General features: G+C 35.1%; 1 protein-coding gene across 1 annotated transcript; it reads right to left on the minus strand.

Moving 5' to 3' along the window:
- Positions 1-706: 706 nt before the first annotated feature.
- On the minus strand, positions 707-10008 carry LOC142628397 (uncharacterized). Its single transcript, XM_075802507.1, has 9 exons — positions 9863-10008; positions 8032-8216; positions 5541-5771; positions 4983-5266; positions 3768-4760; positions 3583-3696; positions 1700-2793; positions 1014-1600; positions 707-918 (listed from the first exon to the last, which is right to left on the minus strand). Exons 1-9 carry the CDS (start codon positions 10006-10008, stop codon positions 707-709), a joined length of 3846 nt encoding a protein of 1281 aa, XP_075658622.1.
- Between the last annotated feature and the right edge of the window lie 2557 nt (positions 10009-12565).

Genomic DNA, 12565 nt, shown 5'->3' on the forward strand with positions numbered 1-12565 from the left:
TAGAGCTTTGATGCTCTAATGCAAAATCACTCACCCCAAGAGATCAATCCCCAACATTAGATCGCTTTGCTCAGTTTTAGTATGCCCCACTACAAAATAGTTACTGCCCTCAAACATCAAATGTTTAAGCATCATATGTCATATTTTAATTTTTATGCGATTGGCTAAATTTAATTGAGCTTTAATTGAAATCTAACCATGATTAAATTAATTTTGGTGCTATTTTTTTTTTGGAGAGAGTTTCAACTTATGGCATCCGTTCCTGATAATAGCTCTTTATCATCAGACCAAGACACCAATCAGTTTTTGGTGTAGACGGAGATATTAAAAAAACTAAATTTGTGATTGAATGAAAAATTTGTTATTGATTGAATTGATCTGTACACATATATAGAGTCTGTAACTAACTTACTTTGCACATGTGAGCACAACTAACCAGCCTAACTGACAAACACACATGAGCCACTAACCTATTTACTAATTATATACAAAAACTACAAGTAGTTTACAGACCATTACAAACCATTGCTAACTATACTACAAGGGTACTTTGTCGTTTAGATGTATCTGTACATTTCTTGGTTTTCTTCAACTGTGAACTATTTGATTCAATTACCAAACAATCATCCAACTCTTCAACCTTCATATCTGATGCTTTGACACTTGCTGTGATATCACCAGAATGTCTTGCTTGGTCTGATGCACACTAGTGCTGGCCTGATGCACTACCTATTGCATTGTGTTGCAGCTTGAGCTGCACTAGTGCAACAGCTGATTTACCTACAGCAGAGCTAGTTTCCACATTATGCCTTTGATACTCCCCCTCAAGATGGATTGAGGGAGAGTAAATATTAAGCAGTCCCATCTTGGAAACCAACTCAGAAAATTGCTTAAAACCCAAAGCCTTGGTCAATAGGTCTGCTAGTTGATAATGTGTTCATACATGATTCAATTTTATTACTTTGGCTAGCACCTTATCTCGCACAATGTGACAAGAAAAATAGGATTAGAACCTATATGCAAAGTAGATTGACTGTCACAAAATAAAAGAGCTTCTCTATCATGCTTAACTTGTAAATCCTTTAGCAAATAGAGAATCCATACAATCTCACAAGTGGACATAGCCATTGCCCTGTACTCTGCCTCAGCTGAAGACCGTGATATAGTTACTTGCTTCTTTGATTTCCAAGAAATTAATGAATCTCCAAGAAAGATGCAGTAGCTTGTTATAGATCTTCTTGTGTCTGGACATGAAGCCCAATTTGCATCATTGAACCCTTTCACATGAAGTTCTGAGCTAGCAAAAAAGAATACACCTCTTCTTGGTTCATTCTTGAGATAGTGTAAGACTTTAAGGGCAGTTGCATAATGAGGTTTTCGTGGCCTTGCCATGAACTGACTGAGTTTATGGATTGCAAAGGTAACATTAGGCATGGTAATGGTTAAATACAAAATTCTTCCTACTAGCCTCCTGTACCGACTTGAATCATTGAGCAACTCACCATCAAATTTACTAAGCTTCAAAGTCTGATCCATAGGAACCCTAGAAGGCTTACATCCTAGCAAACTAGCATCCTCTAATATCTCTAAAGCATATTTCCTTTGACACAAGGAAATGCCCTTATCTATTCTAGCAACTTCCAAACCAAGAAAGTACCTTAACTCTCCTAAATCCTTCAATTTGAACTTCTAATCTAACAAAGCTTTAAAATCCTCAACACCTTTAGGATCATTACTTGCAATTAATACATCATCAACATACACTAACAACACAATGAATGATTCACCTTGTTGTCTAGTGAATAAGGAGTAGTCTGCCTTGGATTGAACAAAGCCAAACTCAATCAAAGCAGTAGAAAACTTGGAGAACCACATTCTAGATGCTTGTTTAAGACCATATAGAGATTTGTTAAGCTTACATACTAGCTGTGACTGCTCCCCCTTACTACATGGCTCCCCCTTGCTGTGAAATCCTTGTGGAAGGGACATGTATACTTCCTCATGCAATTCTCCATGAAAGAATGCATTATTCACATCAAGTTGATTGAGAAGCCAACCTTTCACAGCAGCAATAGCAAGCACACACTTCACAGAGACCATTTTAGCAACAGGGGAGGAATTATCTATATAATCAAGTCCTTCCTTTTGGGTAAAATCCTTGGCAATAAGTCTAGCTTTATACCTCTCCACAGAACCATCTGACTTGTATTTAACCCTATACACCCACTTACATCCAATAGGTTTCTTACTTGGTGGCAATGAAGTAATGGTCCATGTATTGTTAGCTTCCAATGCATTAATTTCAGCATCCATAGCATCCTGCCACTTGGGATTACTTGCTGCTTTGTGGTAAAAAATGGGTTCTAGAATGGAAGAAATAGCACAACAAAAGGACTTATAAGAAGGGGAAAGATTAACATAAGAGATATAAGTAGGAAGAGGGTGTGAGGTACCTTTACCTGAAATGGAGGGAACTGGAATGAGAGCAGATGAGATCTGATTACAATGATAGGAGGCAAGATAAAAGGGAGGTTTGGTAGGTCTAGTAGACCTCCTAAGAACAACAGATGACTGATCAGATACAACAGTAATAGTTGGCTGACCAGACTGGACATATGCATCTGTTGCATTAGGAAACTCTTGAATGTCCTCATCAAAGTCATGATGAATTTGGACAATTGTGTCAGCTGAGATAGGTAAAGAAGAATGGGAAAGAGGGGAAGAAGCAAAATCAGAAAAGATAGAAGCTGGAGTAATGGAGGAGAAAACAGACAAAGGAATGAGGTCAAGAGACTGAGAAAGAGTAGAAGAAAAAGGAAAAGTAGATTCATGAAAAACAACATCCCTAGATATGAAAATAGTATGAGAAACAAGATTTAGAAGCTTATAACCTTTGACATTAAAAGGATAGCCTAGGAAAACACATTTTCTAGCTCTAGGGGAAAACTTATGCTTATGTGGAGTAAGATTGGTAGCAAAACATAAGCAACCAAAAGTCCTAAGATGATTATAGGAAGGTGGCTTTTTGAACAAAACCTCAAAAGGGGTTTTATGACCAAGAAGTGGAGAAGGAAGCCTATTAATTAAGTAGGCTGCAGTGAGAACACAATCACCCCAAAATGATAAAGGAACATTAGATTGAAGTTGCAATGCCCTAGCAGTAGCAAGAATATATTGGTGTTTCCTCTCCACAACTGAATTTTGTTATGGAGTATAAACACAACTTAATTGATGAATAGTTCCATTGGAATTATAAAAATATGGAATGCTAAATTCTAAGGCATTGTCAGATCTAATAGCTTTAATTTTGGTGCCAAATTGGGTGAGGATCATGTTATAAAAAGAAACAATCAGTGGCCTAACATTAGATTTAGCTTTCAATAAGAAAATCCAAATGGCTCTAGAAGCATCATCAACAATGGTAAGGAAGTATTTATAGCCATCAGAAGTTAAACAGAAAAGGATCCCCAAACATCCATATGAACAAGATCAAAATGATTAGAACATTGGAATCCTTTTTTGTTTTGCCAAAGGACATACAATACAAGTTTTATTACAACAATTCCTAAGAAAAGGAAATACATGGCTTAAGGACTGAACCTTCACATCAGAGGGATGTCCAAGCCTTGAATGCCAAAGGAAAAACAGATTGGTAGAAAGAGTAGATGAACAAGCAGCAGAAAAGGACTTGAAAGACTGCTTGGAAAGAAAATTAGCAAGGGAATTAGTAGATTGATCCAAGCTGGAATCTTATAACAGATACAAACCATCATGCATTTGGCCCATTCCAATCGTGCTCCAACATGTAAGGTCCTGTATAAAACGAGACACATGGGTTGAGATTTGGTCAAGGCATTGACAGATAGAAGGTTAAAGGTGAAAGAAGGCACACAACGCACATTGGTAAGGGTAATGTGAGAGGAAAGGCATATGGTTCCAATGTGTGTGACAATAGCAACCTCCCCATTAGGCAATTCAACCATGGTATGTGAAATTTCAGTATAGGAAGTCATCAATTTCATAGAGCACACTATATGATCACTAGCACTAGTATCAATAACCCATGTATTGGAATTATAAGCTCTTCTATTGATGATCTTAGCTGAGAAGACTGAGTGCTTGAGATTAGTAAAATTACCTGCAACAATATTGGATGTGCAAGTCATTGCATTGGCTACATGAGATGCTTGACCTGATGTGGGCTGTGAAGTGGAACAAGAACCTATCAAAGTCAGGAGCTGCTGGTACTGATCATGTGTGAAAACAGAGGCTTGAGAAGTAGGCAAATTTGAGGCAAAGTCAAGAACTCCATTGGACTGATTTCCTTGAACCAACTCAAAATTAGAGGAAACCTGATGAGTAGAGGCATTTTTGTTGTTCTTGAACTTGAATCTTGGTAGAAAACCATGTAGCTTGTAGCATTTGTCTATAGTATGACCCAATTTGCCACAGTGAGTGCACATGGGTCCCTCTTTGCCTTTGAAATTATTGCTTGAACTCTTGGTAGCCAAAACAGTGGATTCAACTCTCATAGGGTTGGTTACAGACCTCTGCATTTCTTCTTGAATGAATAAGGAGTGAGCTTTATTGACAGAAGGCAAGGGATCCATCAACAAGATCTGAGTTCTCACTTGAGAAAATGCATCATTCACTCCCATGAGAAACTTCATAATGGACTCCTTGGCTTGAAGATTCTTCAATCTTTGATTAATTCCACATACACACTGACCACAATTACACTGAGGAAATGGACTCAAATTCTGCAATTGATCCCATAAAACTTTGAGTTGAGTGAAGTAATTAGTGTGTGATTGTTCTCCCTGATGAATCTCAACAATTTGTTTTTGGATATTGAAAACCTTGGTTCCATTTCCTTGACTGAAAGTGTCTCAAAGACCAGTCCAAATTTCTAAAGCAGTATCTCTGTAAATAATGCTAGCTTGGAGCTTTGGTGATACTGAGTTGATGATCCATGTGCCTACCATATTGTCAGCACGAATCCATGATTGAGCAACTGCTAGGGAATTCACCAATGGTGAAGAGATGGTTAAAGATCCATCAATAAACCCTAGCTTGTTCTTGGCAATCAGAGATTTTCTCACTGATCTTGCCCAAGCAGGATAGTTTTCTCCCCCAATTAGAGGTTGAGAAGTGAGAATTGCTCCTGGATTTTCTCCAAGGTGCAAGAATAGAGGATCACCAAGATTATATGAATCTTGTGAAGAAGATGAAGCCTCTGTGGTGGAAGCATTTGCTACTACTGTTTCTGCCATAGAAAAATGGGTCTAGAGAAAATTTTAGCTCTGATACCATATTAAAAAAAACTAAATTTGTGATTGAATGAAAAATCTGTTATTGATTGAACTGATCTGTACACATATATAGAGTTTGTAACTAACTTACTTTGCACGTGTGAACACAACTAACAAGCTTAACTGACAAACACACGTGAGCCACTAACCTATTTACTAATTATATACAAAAACTACAAGTAGTTTACAGACCATTACAAACCATTGCTAACTATACTACAAGGGTACTTTGTTGTTTAGATGTATCTGTACATTTCTTGGTTTTCTTCAACTGTGAACTATTTGATTTAATTATCAAATAATCATCCAACTCTTCAACCTTCATATCTGATGCTTTGACACTTGCTGTGATATCATCAGAATGTCTTGCTTGGTCTGATGCACATTGGTGTTGGCTTGATGCACTACCTGTTGCATTGTGTTGCAGCTTGAGCTGCACTAGTGCAGCAGCTGATGCACCTACAACAGAGTTAGTTTCCACATTATGCCTTTAATAAGGAGATTGAACCTCAGATCTCTTATACAACCATCATAGATTTTACCAGTTGAGCTAATTGGAACCCACTTTTGGTGCTATATTTAAGACCATGAAATTTCCTTTAATTTGACTGCTCATGGTCTAAAATTGAGTGGTGTCACCAGTCTTATCCTTGAGTAGTTTCCCATTTTCATCCACATTCTTAAAATCCAAGAACCCTATATAAATACCTATTTTTCTACTGATCATTATTCATTATGAACAAGAAAAACAATCACCAACCCATTTCAAGAGGTCTCCAAGATCCCAGGAAAACCACATTCCCATGGCCTAACCTTGGTATTTCCTCTTTCCTTTTGGTTCTCATCCTCCAACAATCAACATTGATCATCCTCAACCCTCTCCATACCACAAACAACGACAGCAACCCAAAAAAAAAAAAAAACCCTCTAATAGGCCATAGCCCTTAAAACAGAACCTTGGGCCCAAATCAAATTAAAAGCACCAACCTAACCCATCTAGAATCCTAAGCCCAACCCGTGGGTCCACAAGCCACAAACTCAACTTCCCAAACTTACATTTTAATCCCAAAACTTTTCTAAAATACATTTCTACCCTAAAATTTCCCAAATTAATGGCATTTTGATTTTTGAGCCCATAATTTCCTAGGTGAAAAAAAAAACCCTCAAAAGATATCATTATAAATGATATACAAATTGAAAGATGCTATGTGGACTGTGGAGCATAGGTACCGGAGAAAAGATAATTATTAATCTTGTGACATCACCATTAATATTAAAAATTAAAAATTGCTACTTCTTTTTCCTAGCTAAATAGATTGGTTGAATGCTTGTGCATTTTAAATATACAGGGGTTCAAAGAAAAAGGTTTTGGTTTTTTTTTTAATGCACACCGTATTAAAAATTGTGTTCTCAATTATTATGGTTGACCGACTTTTATAGTTATCCAAATGGCAAGATGTTTTACTGCTTGGTTTTTTATATTAGGCTTAGCTTAAGTAGGGTTGTCAGTTGTATATCAACAATTGGGGTTGTGGGTTTTAGTTAATTTGTTATTTAATTAGAAATTTGGATTTCGAATCAATCTACACAAAAAATTAATTAGTGTCTCCTAATAATAAAGAAAAAATATTATATGGAAGATGCCATAGGTTGAAATAATATCTCATATATATAAATTTAAATTTTGCACACACTAAAAAAAAGGGGGTTTAGCTGAGTAAAAACTTATTTATAATTTTTATTTAGCTGAAACAATAAACGTTTTCACGATTTCAATTTCATAGCAATGTGAAAGAAATCATCCTGATTGGCAATGACTAGGGCCTTGTGGAGTAGACATTATGATTCCAATAGGCTTAGGCTTTATGCAATCACTAATAAATATTGAAGTATCCCGAACGTTTTGAAAAAACAAAAAGAGTGGCTTTAGAGTTATCATCCTCACTTTGGTAATGGCTCTTTGTTCTCGTTCATCTACTAGATCAATATAACGGAGCCATACTATCGTCCACATCAAGATATAATGGCTGAATAGGTGAGATTACTGCTATATATAAAAGAGTTCTTGATTCCATAAACCCGATCTGTATATGACAGAATTTCTGCCCAGTACCAATTGAGGTATGCTAAAGGTTAGGCTTAGCCTGTCTTCAAGGACGGAGTCACACTAGCTCCCGAGTTGCCCAAAAAAAAAAAAAATTTTGTAGGTATATTACGGCCTAATTTGAATTGGGTCCAAGGAAAAAAAAATTTGGTCATCTTCCACAATCAGCTCAAACAACCACATTTTACAAATTATTGGCACCACCAATTTGGAATCCTGGTTCTGTCTTGCTTGTTTTCATGGAAAGTGGTGGTATGAGTTAGATTGGTGCCTGAGACTTTGAAGTTCATTATATAACATATGCCATGGTTGTTGGGTAAAGACTGTTTACTACTTAATAAATGCAATAGATTTGACATATCACTGTTAATTAAATATGTTAAGTGGGATGTTACAATTCATAGAGCATCCACAGCAGTATAGTTAAAAATTTAGCTTTTTAGCTCAAAAAAAAATTATTTTATCTATTTTACCTACTCACTTTACAAAACATACTGCAGCAGTGGATCTATTTTAACTTTCAACATAATAAAATAATATAAACATCACAATAAAATAATATATCTACTACAATGAAATGATATATCCACTATAATAAACAACAATCACAACTACCGCAACCGCAACCGCTACCGCCGCCACTACCGTTGCCGCCATCGGCTCTTCCACCGCTACCGTTGCCACTACTGTTGCCATCGCCGTTGCCGCCACTGACTCTTCCACTGCCAACACCACCGCCACGGTTACCGACTCTTCCACCGCCAATGCCACCGCCACCATCACTGACTCTTCTGCTGCCGCTGCCACATGATAGTAAATAATCATCTAGTGTTGACAAGTGATTTTTTTAACTCCAAATTATACTTATAATTTTTTTTTACTAAAACAATTTTTCAATCATCATGATAACAAATAAGAAACTAGAGTAACAATAATATTTGTTTTAACCCCAAATTATATACATACAAATTTATCTTTGGACTAAAAAAAAATTTCTCAATTGGCCTATTATAGTCTAATATTTTATTCTATCTCTCCCTTTCTTCTCTAACTCTCCCTCTTCTTTGACTATCTTTCTATTTCTTTGTCTCTCATTTTCTCTCTATTTTTTTTTTCTCTTCACTCGGTTTTTTTTGGTTGGGTTGAATCGGTGGCTTGAATCGGCGTGGGTTGCAAAGGTTGTTTGAATCAGAGGTGTGTTGGCTGAGTTTCAATTCCAGTGAAGTTGAATCGGTGGTTGGGTTTCAAAGGTGGGCTGAATTGGCGTTGTGGGTTGAATCAGTGTGGGTTGCTGAATCAGTGGTGGGTTTTTCAATCAGTTTTGGTGGCCGGAGCTTGTTTGAATCGGTGAGAGTGGTGGAGCCATGGAGATCAAATTGGTGGTTGCGTTTTGCTTGAGTTTCAGTTGTTGAGTTTTGCATTTTGAATCGGTGTGGACTTTGTTGTTGCAATTTGAATTGGTGGCTGGAGCTTGTTTGAATCGATGTGGAGAGCGGTGGAGTCATGGAAATCAAATTGAGTGGTTGTGCTTTGCGTGAAGGGTGGGTTGGAGCTGGGCAGACGAGCTGGGTTTCTGGCGGCGTGGGTCGGGGGGCAGCGGCGTGAGATGTCTGAAAGTTGAGAGTGAGAGAGTTGAGAGTTTTGAGAAGAAAATAAAGAAAAAAATATTTTAATAAAAGGAAGAATAAAAAATTATTTTTTTCTTTTAGCTTTGAGCTACAATGCACATGTATAGATACATGTGCACTGTAGCAATTAAGTTAAAAATTTTAGCTTAACCTCCACTGTTGCAAGGAGATTTTTGGTGTTTTGGTGTAGCTAAAATAGCTATATAGCCACACTGCTGCAAATACTCTTACTATTTCAAAACTCAAACACTTAAAATGTTTCATAGTTTTAACTTTTAAATGTGTTTGCAAAATCCGAAGATGGGTTAGTATTTCTTTTTCTTTGCAACACTCTTCATGACCATCATATTGTTTGTGGATCCTAAGCAAAAGCATGATCTATATGAAATCTAATATTGTTTGGATACTACTGATGATTTAAGAGTTCAAGTTTATTTGCATACGATGATGATAAGGAGGTTGCTACTAGAGCTTATGATCTTGCTGCCTTAAAATATAGGCTGCTAGCACTCACATTAATATCTCTGTGAGTTTTAATTGCTTTGCAACACAAATAACTATATCCTATTCAAATATATGTGTTTTGTACATCCTCAAACAATATCTCATTTTAATTTGTAATATAGTACTAGTATTTGTTGTTAATTCAGTAAGATGAATATTACTATTGCAAGACCACAATCAATTCAGTCAAAGAATTAATATTGGCCTCCAGTCAGTGGCGAAGCCAGGAATTTAGGTCAGGGGGGGCAAGATTAAAAGACAAGATTGAAAAATCATGATCAACTGGTTGACAAGGTTTATTTTGTAGATAATGCCTTCTAATTTGATCTCTTTCATTAGGATGATAGTTACAAATTTTTATTCTTAAACCAGGATCCGTGGGAAGATTTGCAACATCCACTTCGATACGAGTTCGTTTAGGATTTGATCCGGACTCATTGTTATGATCAAGATTCTCCATAATCTCAATTAACTACAAATATATATATGTCATATCATTAAAATAAAGAAAAAAAATTACAATCTATGATTAAGAATAATCAAATGAGGAGATCATTATAAATACAAATAGTTTAAACATATAATTTGAATTATAAATTTATGGTTAAGAATAGTCAAATTAAGAGATCCATCTAAATATAAACAGTTTAAACATATAATTTGATTCTTTAAAAAAAAAAAAAAAATCAAAGCAAAAGTATTAAGAGTATGCATACCTATAAATATTTGAATGTAACTTAAAAACCCAACTTGAATGCTTTTAAAAACTGCACAGCAATTCTGAGATCCAAACAAAGAAACTGGATTGAAAAGAAAATTTTTCGTTGTGATGGGAGGCGTGCCTTGTTTGCATTATATATACTTTTTTTTTTTTTCAGAGTTCTACTGACTTCTAATCCGGGTAGGTGTAGCAAAGTTGTTATAGAAATCATTAAAATTGTACTACTTCTAGGGGTAGAAGTCTACTACTACTAGGAAAGCAGGAAATGTTTTATCACTTCTGTCAAAAAAAAAAAAAAAAAAGGAACTCAATTAAGTCACGTTACTTTTCCTTTCTAGCTTTTTTTTTTTTTTTTTTTTTTTTTTTTGTAGGGGGGGGGGGGCAAATATGGTATTTCCTAGTAAAAAAAAATTGAAATTTCAGGGGCACCTGCCCCCCCTCCTCCCTCCGCCCCTGCCTCCAGTCTAACCCAATTATTTATTATTAAGTTGTAACCCATGTTTACATACGGAAAAATTGAACAATGAAAAAAAGAATGTTTATTTTTTAATATTAAATGTGACTACATCGCTTGTGAACAATGATATGTACAACCAGTGATGCAATCTTACATTTGTTGTATTATATTCTACAACAATCTTTGGCCATTCTAAAAGCATAAACCAAAACATTGTTTTTTTTTTTAAACATTTGTATTAAAGGGCTAACAGCTTTGATGAAATCACTGCCACCATTTTCTTAATCACATGAAACATAATTTATCATGTTCTTCGCCTCGTTCTTTGTATCAAATATATAAAGTGGGGTGAATTTTGTCCCTGACGGATTTTTATCTCAATTTTTTTGGGGTCCAGTTTGGTCTCTTTCGGTAAAATTCGGTCCTTTTGGTCCTTTTCAGTCCCTTTAGATTCACTTCGGTCCATTTTAGTCTCATTCGTTCCACTTCCATCCCCCTGGATCCACTTCGGACAATTTCAGTCTATTTAGGTCCATTTAGTCTACATCGATCCGTTTTGGTCCACTTCGGTCCAAAAGAAAAGTGGTTTATAAGTGAATAGATAAAGACTTGATCTAAGCCCAAAAAAAAAAAATGTGAAAGTGAGAAATAGATAGAGACAAACACACATAAAAATGAAATTTGTAAAATTAAGTTAAAAAAAAATCAATAAGGAAATGATGAAAAATAATAAAAAGATGGAACATAAATATTATTTGTATTGCAAAGTAATCAAAACTCACAAAGATATTAATGTGAGCGCTAGCAGGCTATATTTTAAGCCAGCAAGATCATGAGCTCTAGTAGCAACCTCCTCATCATCTTATGCACCTGCATGACATTGTGGTACATGACCACGAACAAGAGACAATTATGTGCATTTATGAATGGACTCAAAATCAACTACATCTTTGCTTTAAAGTCAAAATATTTTTTATAATTCACAAAGATAGGATTAGTGGGGAGGGATCCGATGGTTGCATTTTTTTCAATCAACTATCAATTTGTCAACCTAGTTAAGCATGATTTAAAAAAAGAAAGGAAAAACATAACCCAAACTAAATTGCTACATATATATTCGACTGTGTAATAGACTTGTGATATTAAATTGAGTGTCTTCTTGGTAATATATATATATATATATATATATATATATATATATCCTTATCAAGAAGTCTTATCAAATTATATGCATCAAAACAAGCTTAATTATTTAGTTAAAAAAAAGCTTAATTAAACTCACTTAGCAACACCCACTATATAAATTACAAGAAGCCATGATTTTAAGCAGTATATTCATGCTTTTTAACACTCTTTTTAACATTTAAAAAAAAAAAAATTCATATTCAGCTAATACAATTCTTGTAAATGTTAAAATACCATATTGTAATTCTCACTAAATTAGCAGTCAAATGTTTTTTTTTTTATAAAAAATTTTAAAATAATCATATGTATGGCTACTGCCTAGCGTAGGATGTGTGTCCAGGTGCTTTACTTCGTATACGGATAACATAATTTTTCGGAATAAAATTATTCTAACTGTTATTTAAAAAAAAAAAAAAAATCCAATATGGAAAATTGGTTATTAGATTAATTTTTGTGTGGTTATCTTTTGTTTTCATTACTTTCCCATCTTTCACTACGAGAAAATGTTTAATTAACACTAAAAACATGATCACTTCTCAATGACTTAAACACCTTGATTTTATGATTTTGGAAGTCAAAAGTCTACATCTATATATATTTGGTTTCACACGTTGTGTACACTTTTAAATAAATTTCAAATATCATGCATGCTAT

Source organism: Castanea sativa, chromosome 3 (genome assembly GCF_040712315.1).
Source record: "Castanea sativa cultivar Marrone di Chiusa Pesio chromosome 3, ASM4071231v1".
Classification (NCBI taxonomy): Eukaryota; Viridiplantae; Streptophyta; class Magnoliopsida; order Fagales; family Fagaceae; genus Castanea; species Castanea sativa.

Coding starts and splice junctions, on each gene's coding strand:
- LOC142628397 (XM_075802507.1), bottom strand. CDS start 10,008: ATGGAGAATCTTGATCATAACAATGAGTCCGGATCAAATCCTAAACGA. Junction 5,772..8,031: donor CGGTAGCGGTTGCGGTTGCG/GTAGTTGTGATT, acceptor ACTCTGTTGTAG/GTGCATCAGCTGCTGCACTA. Junction 2,794..3,582: donor AGGTTCAGTCCTTAAGCCAT/GTATTTCCTTTT, acceptor ACTCTTTCTCAG/TCTCTTGACCTCATTCCTTT.